The sequence below is a fragment of the Podarcis filfolensis genome (assembly GCF_964270895.1).
Source record: "Podarcis filfolensis genome assembly, chromosome: W".
NCBI classification, from domain to species: Eukaryota; Metazoa; Chordata; class Lepidosauria; order Squamata; family Lacertidae; genus Podarcis; species Podarcis filfolensis.
The window spans coordinates 12467212-12482516 of NC_139619.1; the positions used below are offsets into that span (position 1 = coordinate 12467212).

The 15305-nt window shown below is 47.7% G+C and overlaps 1 protein-coding gene across 1 annotated transcript in view; it reads left to right on the forward strand.

The window, feature by feature from the left end:
- Nucleotides 1-15305, forward strand: part of LOC310753763 (inositol polyphosphate 5-phosphatase OCRL-like) — a gene marked incomplete at both ends in the record, with an annotated part of 441592 nt that overhangs the window by 257615 nt on the left and 168672 nt on the right. The window contains 5 exon segments of the mRNA XM_083595106.1: nucleotides 3335-3468; nucleotides 3471-3520; nucleotides 4044-4128; nucleotides 4830-4957; nucleotides 5775-5886. Of these exon segments, the coding sequence (XP_083451232.1) occupies nucleotides 3335-3468; nucleotides 3471-3520; nucleotides 4044-4128; nucleotides 4830-4957; nucleotides 5775-5886 (509 nt within the window).

Consider the following 15305-nt stretch of genomic DNA (forward strand, 5'->3'; position numbering starts at 1 on the left):
ACTTTTCGAGTCTTAGGTGCCAGTCCTCTAGTTATCCATATTTGGTCAATTCTTGTCCAAGTCATATTGGCTTCAGAGAAGAATGTTCCCTCTCTTTCAAGGGGGTTCTTAGTTCTCCAAATGTCAATCAAGTCCATATTGTCAGTCAGTTCAAAAAAGGTTTTTGGTAGTCTGCCATCTTTGGTTACCACCTGTCTCTGCGACTTATCCATGTTTGTGGATACCACTCCATTCATATCTCCCATCATAATAATGTTATAGTCCATATAGTCCAACAATGTCTCATGCAATTTCTTAAAGAATTCAGACTTCCCCTCATTTGGTGCATAAATTCCTACAATCAAAAATTTCTCTCCTTGTGATTGAATCTCAATTGCAACAATTCTTCCTTGTTCATCTTTAAAAACAAATTTCGGTGATAGACTCTCTTTGGCGTAGATAACGACTCCTCTCTTTTTAACTTTGTCCGATGAAATAAATTCTTGACCCAGTCTTTTATTAATTAGAACTTTCCTATGGAGCCTTATCACATGGGTTTCCTGTAAGAAGAAGAAGAAGAAGAAGAGTTTGGACTTGATATCCCACCTTTCACTCCCCTTCAGGAGTCTAAAAGCGGCTAACAATCTCCTTTCCCTTCCTCCCCCACAACAAACACTCTGTGAGGTGAGTGGGGCTGAGAGAGTTCAAAGAAGTGTGACTGGCCCAAGGTCACCCAGCAGCTGCATGTGGAGGAGCGGAGACACGAACCCGGTTCCCCAGATTACGAGACTACCGCTCTTAACCACTACACCACACTGGCTCTCTGTAAACAAATTAAGTCCAGTTGTTCCTTTTTCAATAAATGGAATACTTTCTTCCTCTTCTCCGGGGAGTTAAAACCATGAATGTTCCAACTTAGTAATTGCAGAGACATGATGTGTTTATTCTATTTTCCTCCAACTGCTCCCAAAAGCTCTTCTTGTTCTGACGGTGGTATCCCTTTTTTTGATTTGTACAATCCCAAAGGTAGTGGTGCTGTGTCTAAAACTCCTGGTCTCAGGGCTCTTAACTCTTCTAGTGCTTCTTTTTGTAAGTCTTCTTCGTAGTCTCTCAAAAATTTTTCCTTATCTTCCACTGATCTAATTTTGAACTTTTTCCCTTTATAGGTAAAAGATAATCCCTGGGGGAATTCCCATCTAAAGACAATGCTGTTTCTTCTCAGTAGGGCCACCAAGTCTCCGTAGTTGGTTCTCAGGTCCAAAAGATATTTCGGTATATCCTTAAAAATCTCGACTCTCGAATCGTTAATCTCCAAGGTCTTCTGAAAGTGTGCACTCAATATTTTATCCCTCTCTTCTTTCGTTCGGAGGGTAACCAAACATTCTCTCACCCTGTTCTTTCTCCCTCCTCTTCCAAGTCTAAAGGCGCTCACTATCTTAAAGTCTTTTTCCAGCTCCAAATTCCAAAATTTCCCAAATTCCTGTGTAAGATAGTCGCTCAGATTATCTTTTTCAAGTTCCGGCACGGCCCTGATCCTCAGGTTTGTCTGTTTCTCCTTCAATTCAATCATAGACAATAAAGACTGATGGTCCCCAATCTGTTTACGCATAGGTTTTATTTCTTCCTCCACAGCCGCTACTTTTTCTTTTGCTTCCTCAGCTATTTTTCGAGTAGACGCAGATTCTTCCAGCAGTTTTTCAATAGATTTTGTATTTGAATTAATGCTGGCAGTATTCCCGTCAATTTTATTTGATTGTTCTGTAACTTGTTTACTTAGGCCTTCCAATTTCTCATAAATTTTATTTAATACAGAAGTAAATTCCCCTTCTGAGGCCATTCCTTTTGGTTCAACTTCTGCCAGATCTTCCTCCTGTGTCACAGGAAGGCCGGGTACAGATGCTCTACGTTGCTGGGAAACAGCACTGGGCTGCTGCACTCTGACCTTGCCTGATCTTGTTGCTCTTTGTTCAGTCATCCCCCTTTATCTTGAGTCAAGGTCAGATCTTACCGTGGAAATTCCCTAATGTCCACAGTGGAAAATTCCCCCAACTAAATGCACAACTTCAATATTCCTCTAGGGGGACACTGTAGCAGCCATAAAATTCACAATAGAAAAGTCTTTTCTAACTTTCCATGTCCCCTTCAATAAAAACATGCAACAGTTTCCAGTCCAAAGAAGACTCTCAAAATGTATCTCCCTTGCAGAGTTAATCATTAAAAAGTTACAATGTCCATAAGTAGTGCGAGTCCCAATGTAGCAGTTCTCATAAGCCTGGCAGTCCGTTCCCAAGAGTTTCAACAGAAAAAAAGAAAGAAAGTTTTACCTCTATTTTTCCCAGAAGAAATAAAGTTACTTTCCCTCTTCCCCCCCTCTCCCAATCTGGGGGGGGGGGAGTTCTTTCGCTTTGATGTTTCGATTTAAGACTTTAAAAGCTCCGCTTTCCAAGTATTAGCATAGAAACGTCTTTGCTTTGATCTGTTACAGAAACGGGAGGCGGACTTCCTGTTTACACCTTCCCGCTTCAGTGCCAAATTAACGCCTTTTTTCTTCTTCAAGTCCAATCTTTTAATTTCACCTACTCACGGGTAGTAGTTTAGCAGCCGAATTGTCACAGGAAAAAGGTCAGCGCTCTCCGGCAACAGCTACGCGGCTTCACCCCACAGAAGGAGCAATTGACTCTCAGCACCGCGCCTCCCGTTACGCTCCGGAGCCCCTTGCGGGGTTCCTTCGCTGATTCGGGGGGCGCAAATGGTGCCCGCCGAGTCCAACGCTCGCAGGCTCCTTCTGCCTGCGATTTCCGATCGGGTCTCCGCTTCGCTGTAGCGGATAGACCCACTTTCTGCGGGGCTTCTCCCTCTTACTCAGAAGGAGACCGCCATTGCCGTTGGCGCCGCCTCCGGAAGTCATATTTAGTAAGCTTTTCGGTGAACTGCACATCCGGAGTGGGAGGATTACTAGCTGCATATTAATAGGGGGAGGGGGAGCTTGGATTTGGGGTGCAAGCAATTTGTTTTTTGTTTCCCCACTCGAGATGCTTGCTGTGGCTAGGGCCGGGCGATATGTCAATATAGATATATTTTCAAATCAGCTTGAAGTCTAGATAGTGAGACTGGTTTCATAATTTCTGACCTGGCAATATATTGCGAATCATGATGTGTGTGTGTACTATGCAAAAAACACCATGTGGGGGGAAACTGTGAAGCCAGACAATGCCTCTACATAGCTCCATCTTATTTCAGACATTGTGATATATTGGTGTATTGCAATGTTTAGCTAGTGATATATCACCGTGTTGAAAGCCAGCTATTGCCCAGCCCTAGTTGTGGCCTCAGAGGGCAAGACTTGTCCACCCAGCTGGAGCAAGGAAAGAATGCATACAGGCACACATTCTGTCAGGCTCTCACGCCAGTCCCGCTTGTCATTGGACCTCCAGGAGAAGCAGTTTCTGGATATCGTACCCCAGGATGGTGATGACTCCACTGAGCGGCCAAGGAGATCTGGCTTTTGGTGGACCACCTCTTCAAGAATGCCTGCCACCAGGTGAGCTGAGGGGGACGGTACCATTGAAAGGATGGGTGTGGGCTGGAATCCAGTACCAGTTTTGGGGTGTGCAGGTTCCAAACGTCCCAACTGATTTATATCTTAGCTACCGACTCGCTCTTACAAGCTCCTGCTGTGAGTATAGTGGCACCTTGGTGGAGCAGCAGCGGGTGGGACATCCAGCATATACTATTCCTTAGAGCGGCTCAGAAGAACCCAAGTGTTCCCAACCATTCTCTGTCTATCCCTAGCAAAGCGGCTCTCTGAGACTGGCCACTAGAAGAAGCGGGGAATGATTTCACTCTCCCATTGCCCCAAATCAGGAGAAGGGTAGTAGGAATGCTACTGTGGAAAGCAGGCGGGATACAATTCTCAGCCCTTGTGCCAGCTCTCTTGGTGATGGGCTTCTCTCCATTGTGGCATTCCTCGACCTCACATTATGCACCCCAGGGCTGGATTGTTCTTCATGCTATCCAGGATGTACCTCATCCCTTCTGAACGCATGGGTGATACTCTGCTTCAGGAGGACCTCTTCCAGACCCCGGGCACGCAGGACGAGCTGCAGGAGAGAATTGAGTGCCTGGACACCAGCATTCCCGAGACGATCCGTATCCTCTTTGGGGAACATTGTTGGGGAGCAGGGCTGCTTGGTGGTTTTCTTTCGCTCTTGGCTGGAGTGGACCTCACTTTTATATACCTGGTGGCTTAGGTTCCTAGGCCAGCCCATCCTTAAGGCTCCGAGACACAGCAAACTGAAATCCCCACAGTCAAGTCCAGTCATGCATCCAAACAGCTTCACAGCTTTAACCCCCATTTGAAAACATCAGCCTGGCTAGATAGAGCAGAGGTGGGGAACCTTGACAGGCCCGCAGGCCCCACATCTAGCATCATACGTGGTGTCAGGTGTGGAGACAGGTAAAGACACGGCTGCAAAGGAGCTTCAAGGGTGCGTTCAATTGTTCTTTGGCAAGCAGGGTTTCTTGACCGCACTTTTGGAGTTGACCACTAGTATTTGTTGTTTGGATTGAAACCATGCCTGCAGAAGGACATTTCCTCGGCAGATCAGCTTTGCAGGCAGCTTCGTCAAGAGGGGAGGTGTGGGATAATTACAGTGGGATGGCTCAGCTGGTAGAGCGTGACACTCTTAATCTCAGGGCTGCGGGTTCAAGGTCCACCTTGCGCCAAAAGGGGGAACTTGCAAGGTGGGCCCAGATGTATAAGGACCAAGCTTCTTGCTTTGGACCAGCCTGGGAAGGAGGCAGGCTGCAGGTAACAGGACAGAACACTTCCCTTGCCAGGCTGTCAATAGCTGGCAGTGACCACTCGGTGGCCGAAGCTCTGCTCATCTTCCTGGAGGCAGTGCCAGAACCAGTCCTTTGCTATGAACTGTATCAGCGCTGCCTTGAGTGCTCACATGACAGCCACCTCTGTCGCCAGGTCGGCCCCAGAGCCCCATCTCTTCCTGGCTGGTCTGTGGTGTGTACAGAAGCATAGAATCAGAAGGGATTTCCAAAGTCATCTAGTCCAAATGTTGCCGCGAGTAACAGGAAATCCACTAAAACATCCCTGAAAGCCAGTAAACCGGCACACTGGCAGGAGGGCTAGTCTGGTCTGGGAAGCCTTGTTAACTGCAGAGGTTGCTGATGTCTCCTTTGATAACCATCCCTCTCGGTTGTGGAGGGGGGTGGGGTGCGCACATGTTGCCTTTTTGCTTTCTGACCAGGACTTGTAACAATAGCCCACCTGTTTCAGTGAACCTTGCTTGAATTTCCAACCCAGGAAGCGGCCATATACTGGGCCATCTAGCTCAGTATTGTCGAAATTGACAAGCAGTGGCTCTCCAGGATTTCAGACAAGGGATGTTCCCTACCCTCCTGGGAGATGCTGGGGGTGGAGCCTGAGACTTTCTGCATGAAAAGCAGGTGGTTTACTGCAGAGCTATGGCCCTTCCCCCAAGATATCTCAGTTGGTAGAGCATAAGACTCTTCATCTCAGTGTCCTGAGTTTGAGTCCCACCTTAGGCATTGCAGGGGGTTCGATTAGTTAACCCTTGTGGTCCCCTCCGACTCTACAGTTGTATTATTCCCCAAAGTTCCCAGCAGAGTTCTAGTCCGGTTACCATTTTAAACATTCTTTTTTTTTTATGCCAGGTCTAAACCTGCAAACATAATAAGTACACCGTGCTAGTGATCCATGCCCCTCCTCTAGCAAAGCTCTGCACTGAAACTCCAAACCGCCCCTCCCTGTCTTGCAGGTGATCTGCCAGTTGCCGCGGTCGCACCAGAACGTGTTCCGCTTCGTGGTGGCTTTCCTGCGGGAGCTGCTGAAATACTCTGAGAGCAACAACGTCAGTGGCAACATGCTAGGTAAGGCCTGCAGTGGAACAGGATTGGGAACTTCCTCCTTCCCCACTGAAATAATCCAACTGGGCACCCTAGGAACTGGCAGGGCCAACCTGCGCATGAGGCGTTGCTCCCTTCCCTGTGCTTCGCCCTTTCCACCTTTTCCTCTTGACTCCTGACACGGTTGCACACTTGGCTTTCCACATGGTTCCAGGGCATTGGCAGCAGGTTCAGGGTGCTTGGGGAGGGACCCTGTTGGAGGACAGTCATTCCCTGCCCATCCTACTACCACCACTGCTGCTCTCAGTCCCTGCGCAGTAGTCCACGCTCTCCCCTTCTGCTGCAGCTGAGCATGTGCTACTCTTGGTGGGTACCAGGCATAAGGATTCCTGGCCTGTCCTGGGATTGCAGGACCTCTTTCTCTGTCCCCCCAGCCTTGATGCTCATCAAGAAGGGGCAGGGCAGCCACTGTGGCCCACGTACGCCTTAGCCTGCTCTCTATAGTTCAGCTATCTGTCCGCATTCTGCCAAGTAGAGTTCTAGGGTGTTCATTCTTCATGAGACACTAAGCACTGCCTAAAGGGACCAGGGAGGAGGAGGGGGCGCAGGCTGGGCAGCAGGAGGGGAGCTGAGGCAGTGGGTACAGCTGGGTTGGGTTGGGCTCCCCACCCGACCCCAAGTTCTGCAACTTTGTCTTTCTGCTTTTGTGTCCTGGGTTCCTGTACTTGGTGCACACACACTCTTAATTTATTGGGAAGCGGTTGTTTCAAAATGAAAGATCCGTTGTGCAGAGATTGTTCTGGTATTTGGAGGGGAGCTACACTTGCCTTGGCTGGTTTCTCCACTGCTCTGAAGCTCAGCCAGACTTTCCAAATGTAGCCGCCTTGGGCCCTCGCAGCACACATGAGGGAGAGGCTGTGGAGAGGGGGTGCTGCATGGGGCATCAGGTCGTGCAGATACCATGGAATCTGACTTCGCTCTTCACAACAAGGCTTGCAGGTGCAGAAAGAGGGCTACATTGCTTCCCCAAGGTGTTTCTCAATTGCTCTCCTTCCTCATACTGCTTGCAGCTTGCAAGTTTCAGCCCAGCAGCGGCTGGCTGCGAATTATTGCATAGACTCTTGAGGGGAGGTCTGCCCTCCCCTCTCCCCATTAAGCTTTGTCTCCAGGGCTCAGTGGTAGGAGGGAGAACAGAGGCAGAAAAAGAACTGGGCTTGGCTTGAGGGGGTTATGAGAGCATATGTGCACCTGGTGCCAAGGGATAAGGCTGCAGAACTGAGCAGAGCACACTTAAGAGCAGGAGGAGCTGAGCCCTGCTCCCGCCACCACCACCAACAGCAACTCCTAGATGTCCACTTGTTCTTCTCAAGGGAGTCCCCAAAATGACCAAAGGAGTCTGGAGCTCTGAGAGCAGCTATGGAGACTGCAGAGTCTGGATTGGAGCTCTTTTATTATTTATTTTCATTTGAAGTGGGATGGAGTGGAGGCTAGATGGATGACTTGGGGGGGGGGAGTAGGCGGAGAGCAGTGGAACAGGATTGGGAACTTCCTCCTTCCCCACTGAAATAATCCAACTGGGCACCCTAGGAACTGGCAGGGCCAACCTGCGCATGAGGCGTTGCGAGGCCATTGGCTCAAGGGGGGGGGCAGATCAAGGTCCATAGAGCACCATGCTTGCAGCCATGCCACTATTGTGACCACGGTCAGGCCCTTGTGAGGGTTTTGCCAACACAACCTGCTCCTCTCCAGCCTCCTTTCCTAAAGGAGAAGCAGAGGCAAGGCTCAGGGTGTTTCTGCCTCAAGCAAAAACATCCTCAGCTGGTCCTGGCAGTGGACATTAGAAATTGCTTTCGATATGGAAAAGAGTGGAATGCAGGAAAGTGGGGGGAGGGGAGTGTGTTAAAGGAAAAGGGAGGAGTTTTCCAAACTAAAATTGGGGTTGAAGACAGAGCTCTATTGAGTCACAAAAGGGGCTTCTGCCAGCCCAGTGGAATTTCCGGCTCCCCACATCCCAGCGTCTTAAAACACAAGAAGAGCTTGGGGAGTCAATTTTGTGCATAAGGTAGATGTTTGGCATGGTCTGTCCTTGATGTGAAAAGAGGATCCTTTCAATATTTACTTTGGTGAACTACAGCTCCCACAACAACAACTCTGAAGGTGACGCAGATGTTCAGAGCGGGGTGCTGATAATGCCAAGGTCATAAGTTTGATCCCTGTATAGGCCAACTGCATTATTCCTGCATTGTAGGGGATGGAACTAGATCAGTGGTTCCTAATTGGCTGATTACTGAGGACCCCTTATTTTTCAAAAGCCAAGCCGCAGACCCCCTACTTTTGAAAAATTTGATAACTCTATGGTAGTTACCTCTGCAAAGCAATTTTTTGAACAAAATGTGGGGTAATAAGCAAAGGATTTTAGGTATACTAAAAACAACAAGACCGCCCATAAAATGTATGCTATTGCCATGCCAAAATGAGAGAAAATTAGTTGGAGGGAGGCAAGGGATGAGGCCACGGACCCCTGATTGGGAATAACGGAACTAGATGGTCCTCGGTGTCCCTTCCAACTCCACAATTCGATGATCCTGTGTCTTAAACACAAATCTTGAGGAATAGTGTTTGTGTGTGTGTGTGGGGGGGGGTTCTGTTTGAACTTTCCCAGCCTTTGCTTTATTCTGATTTGCGCTTGCGTCCCTACTCCCCACGTGTAGAATTGCTATACGTTTGGATTTTCCTGGACATTCAAGCGTTTCCCGCATGGACACTTGTTTCCAACGGCCAAATCCCGGCAATTCCGGGCGGATGGCAACCCTACCCACTTGTGCCAGATTGCCTGGCATACATTACAAGCATCTAGTCACATCCCGGGGCTAGCCGACCTGACGGGAAGAGTCCGCGACCAGAAGGAGGAGGAGTACCAGGAAGAATGGACAAAATTCAAAGATTATTTAGCTAAATATGTCAAGATAACCTAATTGGAAAAGCTTGCAAATACGAGATAGGCTTAGGATTTAAATATGTAAGGATAGGAATTAAGATGTTTCAAGCTAGATTAGAAAGAATGAAAGATGTGAAGTGATCAAGTTGTTGTTATTATTTTTTTTTTTTTTGAGAAGATTGATTTTGGAAAACTGTTAAAATGAAATACAATGAAATTCAACCAGGGGGATTTGAGGAAGTCACTTAACAATGTTATCAAGATTGGTTTAATTACAATTAGGATGTTTGTTTGTTTGTTTGTCTTAAAAAAATTTTTGGAAAATTAATTTAAAAAACTGAAAAGAAAAACACCATAGATTATCCAGAATCCCAAGCAGCGACATTGTGAAACTTTCATAGGAATAAAAGGTAGGGGGGAAGGAGGCACAATGTCAAGCAGGCAACAGAATAAACCCGAGCACTGTGGGTCTAAAACCGGCCCCTGAATCTCTTGCTCCCCACTCTGCCCTTCTAACAAGAACATTTTTTTGCTTGCTGGATGGCTGTGTGCAATGAGAGCTCAGTCACTGAGGAAGGGTGCTGGCCCAGTGGGAGAAGTATGTGCTTGGCATGCAGGCGATCCAGAAATCCATTCAAGAGCAAAATTCCAGTTCTCATGTTTTCTGTCGAAATGGCTAATTTAAAGGGGAATAGCATGGTGCCTTCCACAGAGTCAGACCAAGGAGAAATTCTGTAAGCAAAGGTAGCAGGCTTTGAAAAGCTTATGCAGATACACAAGGACACATTGCTAAAAGAAACAAAGGGATTTGGAGGGACCATGAGTGAACAGGTAGTACCAGAATGTACAGAATTGTACCTAGAAAAAGGTTACAACTGGATTACCTTTTTGTAAACAAAAGCAACAACAACCCCCAAAATAAAACTCGGAAGCAGCAGGACTCCTTAGGAACTCTTCAAAAAACAAAACACAAAACTGCATATCCCTACCTAGTCACCAAATGTGAGGGGAAACGTAAGCCAGCATCTTACACTGCTTTAAATGATAGCCAGATTCTGCAATTTTTTACCACACCAGAAGTAAAAGCACGGGGCATTAATAAGTTTTTGAAAAATCATGCACTTCATTTGTAGGCAAGGGAAAGCTTTCTGAAATGTACAAAATCTTACTAAGACACACAATCTGTTGAAATGACCAAGCAGCGTACGAGATTCGGGGACAGTGGTGTGCCGCCTGGGGAAATGTTCCTTTCCATTCACCTTAAGCAAAGATATGGTGACCTTCTGCATCCATAAATAACTTTCAGAAATGTATTTCATTACTTCCCAAAGCTTCTCAATGGGCTACCAAATAGCATTTCTTTCTATTTTGGATGAAACTGGGGAAGCAGCTTTAGAAGAAGGGGTTGCTGACATTCACTGGCCTGGAAAACACCTGATGCCAATATGATGGCATAGCGGTGTCCGCAAATTGTGGGTGGTGAATTGCTTGGGTGGCCTCTCTTGAGAAACGTTGCCAGAAAATGTATGAACCTGTTTGTGATAAAAAGTGATTCGTAAAGCTGCAAACAGCAGGTGTCCCAAGGTTAGGGAGAAAACATGGCAACGAAAGAGGGGGGAGATTAGTTCAGGGTCAAGCTGGATGGGTTGTCAAGGAAACAGTGTCCTGCCCATCTTTGTGACATCTCGTGCTGCTTGTAGAAAAGACAGAAGCTACACATCCCCGTCGTGGGATAGTTGGGAGGAGTTGGCTGAGACAGAACTGGGACGGAGAAGCAAGCAAGCAAGCGAGGGACCAACAGGGGAGATAGGTGTAGACTTTGCTTTGCTTTGCTTTCACTTTATCATTTCATTTTCATTTGTATATTTTGTGCACATATTTTCCTGTATATTTTAGACAGAGAGGAGTAGCAATAGGCTTAGAGGCAAGGTTCAGAGTTAGTGTTGTGTGAGCATTCTAAAGCAGTTAAGTTTAAACAGGAGTGGATTTCACCTGAAGAGATGGCCAGCATCGTGAATCTGTATGTAGGATTTCGTCTGCTTCTTTTTTGTAATCTTCTGGGGCGAGGGCTTGGGGTCCCCCACACGGCCAGCATCCCCATGGAATTTAACCCCTTCCTGAACAGCTTAACTTCTCTTCCCACCCCCCTCCCTTTCCCCGCCTTCCCATTCTCCCTCAAATCTCATTGCAGCTCAGCTGGTTATAGGGAGCTGCAGATAGCACCAAGGTTGCAGGTTCAATTCCCGTAAGGTACAGCTGCATATTTCTGCATTGCAGGGGGTTGGACTAGATGATCCCCAGGGTACCTTCCATGATCATTATTTTGGGATGCTTTTTATTACAGTCATAGCCCACTTTTCATCCAAGCAGTTCAAGGTGGCATTGATGGCTTGCCTTTCCCCCCATTTTTCCCCTCACAACAAACCTGTTAGGCAGGCTAGTATGAGAGTGACTGGACCCAACATCAAACAGTGCACTTCATGACTGAGTGGGGATTTGCACTCGGATCTCCCAGGTCCTCCTAGTCCAGAATTCTAGCCACTATACACCCCCCCCCCTCTCTCTACCCCTTCTCCGTTTCTCAACTCTTCAGCCATCAACTGCAACAGACAGGGGTTCTGTCAGTCTTCCTGTCAGTCACTCTGGCTCTAAGAGAGTTTTCATTGCATTCTTTGGCTCATCTATGCCTTGATGCTTTGACGACCTTCCTAGCAGCCCCCTTCGCTCTCCAGGCAGGGCTGCTGTCCTAACAGCATTATGCTGAGGGCTCTTTTAAATGCTGGAAATGCTTCCCTTATCTTTCCTTTGCTGGGGGTGGGGGTGGGGGGGAGTGTTGGAATCCCCCCCCCATACATGAGATGCACCACTGTGTTCCAGTGGAGAGCCGTTTGGGCCGTTTCAACTCGGACCCCCCCCCCGGGGGTCACCGCTCAGGGGCGTGCCTTAGGCCCTCACCTCTTCAATATGCGGGGCAGGTGATGGCTCTTCCTCCCCTCTTCCATCTACAGAATAATACCAATACCAATGCCTAACCGCCAATACCCAGAAAGTTGTGACAATTTGCTACGAGGTAGGCGGCGATAAATAGGGCTGGTCACGCTCCCTGAGCCAGCGATTGGCTGTCCAGGGGCTGACGCGGCCGGGGATTCCCTCAGTCACCCGCAACTCCACCTCCTTTGTAGGCGGAAGTGGCTTTGCTGGATCAGAGGAAAAGCCCATCTAGTCCAAACTCACAAGCAGTAGCCCACTCCTGCTGCTTCTCCTCTAGCTGTGGGCTTCAGAGGTAGAGTGCCTCTGTTCCTGGAAGCTCTATATTGCTATGCTGAGTAATAGTGAGAGATGCTGTTGTTCTCCTCCAACAATTGGTGTAATCTGCTTCCCAGCCCTGCAGGCTACTTGTCCTTGTAGCATCAGCTACCTGCAAATTTCAGCAACGGAGTAAACATGATGTGAAGAAGTTCCCACCAGCATTCTCAAATGAGTTGATTCAAAGCTCTCCCTCCATCTGCTTTCTCTCCAAGGCCACGATCATCTTGGATAACTCCTTCCTGCTCCTTTCCTTTTTAAAATAAATAAATAAATAAATAAATAAATAAATAAATGATTGAAGATTTCTTAGTTTACAAAAAAAAACGTGCCTTGTCTCTTTTTTCAAGTTGTGTTTTCTACAGATCAGTTTCATTTGTTGTGAGACATTAGTGTTGCATGCAGTGTTGGGTTAGGAAGAACAGAGGGGGAAAGAGGGGGAGGGTGGGGTATGAAATGAAAATCAGCAAAACAAGAATTGCAAATAGAGAATAGAGACTGACCTCTGAGAAGTAGACGTTTCACCTTTTAAGTTGAATTACTGAAATAATAAACTGTTAGGCTATATGGAGAGAGTCAGAATTTACAGGGTTAAGAAGTTCTGAGTGATGTCTCACATTCTTGGAGGCGGGCATAGAACACTGAGAAAGGGGAGTGTTTTACTGTGTCTCTGAGAGAGAGAGAGAGAGAGAGAGAGAGACAGAGTGAGTCTAACCAGATCCGGGAGAGGATCGAAAATCATTGCTCTCCCGGTGACAGAGCACTCATCTTCGATCCTCTCCCGGATCTGGCTAGACTCACTCTGTCTCTCTCTCTCTCTCTCTCTCCCCGGGAGAGGATCGAAAAGAATATGGAGAGAGTCAGAACTTACAGGGTTAAGAAGTTCTGAGTGAAGTCTCACATTCTTGGAGGCGGGCATAGAACACTGAGAAAGGGGAGTGTTTTACTGTGTCTCTGAGAGAGAGAGAGAGAGACAGAGACACGCAGGCGCAAGCGAAGCCGCCAGTCAATTTCACCAAAGGTTACCCGTATTTGTGTTATGGCCAGTGGCGTAGCGTGGGGGGTGCAGGGGGGGCCGGCCGCACCGGGCGCAACATCTGAGGGTTAGGGTTAGGGGGCGCAAATCCACGGGTTAGGGGCACTAATTACTTGCCTTGCCCCGGGTGCTGACAACCCACGCTACGCCACTGGTTATGGCTATGCTGCAAAGACTCCCTGTCTTCTCTTACACACACACACACACCCCATTTTGGTTGTAGGCTTCTGTCTCAGGTTTTGAAATGTGTTGAGGAGGGGGCTTTACTGGGTTGTTTTTCACCTTTATTATGCATTTTGTTATTTTATACTGCAATTTTTATGTTGTAACCAGTGCTTTTTTCTATTTTAAAAAAATGTTTGGGGTACTCTCATTTTGACTCAAGAAAACCGCCATTTTATAGTTCAAATTGGGGAAAATAAATGCAGTACAGTAAATGGACAAAAGTGCAAAGATTCACAAAATGTTTCGGGGTGTGCGTACCCCTGCATCCCCCCAGAAAAAAGCACTGGTTGTAACTGAGACCTGTGGGTATAGGGCGGTATAACAACAACAACAAGGTCTGCCCCTCTCCTTCTCTTCTAGGTTCAGGCGACTGAGGGACATGGCAGCCCGCAAGAAGAAGGGGACCCGCAAAGTCCCCAAGAAGTCCAGGGTTGCTGTGGGCCCACGTGAGCAAATGCTTCCTTTTCATTTTGGAGCGTAAGGAGGGGTGGCCTTAATGCTCTAATCCTCAACTGTGGAAAATAAGTAGAAATGAACTAACCTGCCCCCATGTCCTTTCCTTCTTCTCTTGTTGCAGATGGTTCAGAGACTGGCAGGGTCTGGGCATCGCCTGTGGTTAGTATTTGAGAAAACAGCACAGTACATACGAAATCCCTCACCCCCCACCCCCCCATGCACCAGTGCTGTTTATACCCCCATTTTGGCGGTCTCAGATGCAGAGAAGCCCTCCTGCCATGAACTGACAGCCTGACTCTTGCCATTTCAGCAACTGGAGAAGGATGAGATGTTCCTCTGCTGCGTGCTGGCCACTTGCTCGGAGGCCCGCCAGAGAGAAAAGGACAGCTTGAGGTACTCCAAAAAGATGGCCGTCAAGGCAATTGCGGTGAGTGAGAGGTTGCATGAGGTATCCAGGGGTGAGGTGGGCAGGAGAGCTGGGGATGAGATTGGGGGGATGCTGGGCAGAAGGAAGGCCTGGTGGGGTCTGGCCAAGAGAAGGGTTGTGCAGGCATTTGGCATTACATTGCCAATTCCTGCACTGAGTTTGGGGTTGGAGGAATCCACCTGATGTCCGTAGGGAACTGATGTTTTCCCCCTCCGCCCTCTGTTCTCTATCAGGATCTCATGGGACGGATTGCGTGCTTTACGCAGCCTGAATTGGCCCTTGCTATGGCGCTGGAAGCCCTTTACCAACTGAGGTATACCGGGTTTTTTGAGCTTGATGAGGAGCTGGCGGGGGGGGGGGGAGCAGAATGTGGAAAGGTGTTACCAGACCTTGCCACTGCAGTGAATTCGATTGGAAGAATTGCTTACAATTTCTTGGGTTTCTTGCGTTCAAAAAGCTTTCTTTATGCAGCAACTATTTACAGGATGAGTGGAGATGTGAGAGAGAAAAGAGAAGCTATATTGTCTAGAGATGACTGCAAAATGGCTCAGCTTTTAGGGGTGGGATTAACTAAGACCTAGAGGCTTGCAACCAAGTGCCAGGTAGACTGCCACATAAACAGTGCCCTCGTGTGTTTATTTTAATTTTACCTTTATTCATTTTTACCCTGTAAAATTGATACGCTGCTTGATTGTCAAAAGTGGTTTAAGCTAACACATGCATTCACTAGAAGTTCAAGAGAATGACATGTATTTGATGCTTCCCCCAATATGAGACAGAGTCTAAAAACTTTTCCCTCCTTCTCTCCAGCCTCATGAAGCCCAAATTACCACTGAAGCTCCACAGCCTGATTGTGCATGCAGCCTTTGCGGCAGTCATTGAGGTCAAAACTGAGCCCGACAAGCAGGTAAGTTGTTAGCCTTGAAATTTGACTTCTCTAGTTGTTGTTTCTTCTTCACACGCTTTAAGCACTGCTCCCATTGCTCAACATCTGATCTCTCTTTCCCCTGCTTGGCGCATCCTCTCCCTCATTGCCATTGCCTGCAGGAGTTAGA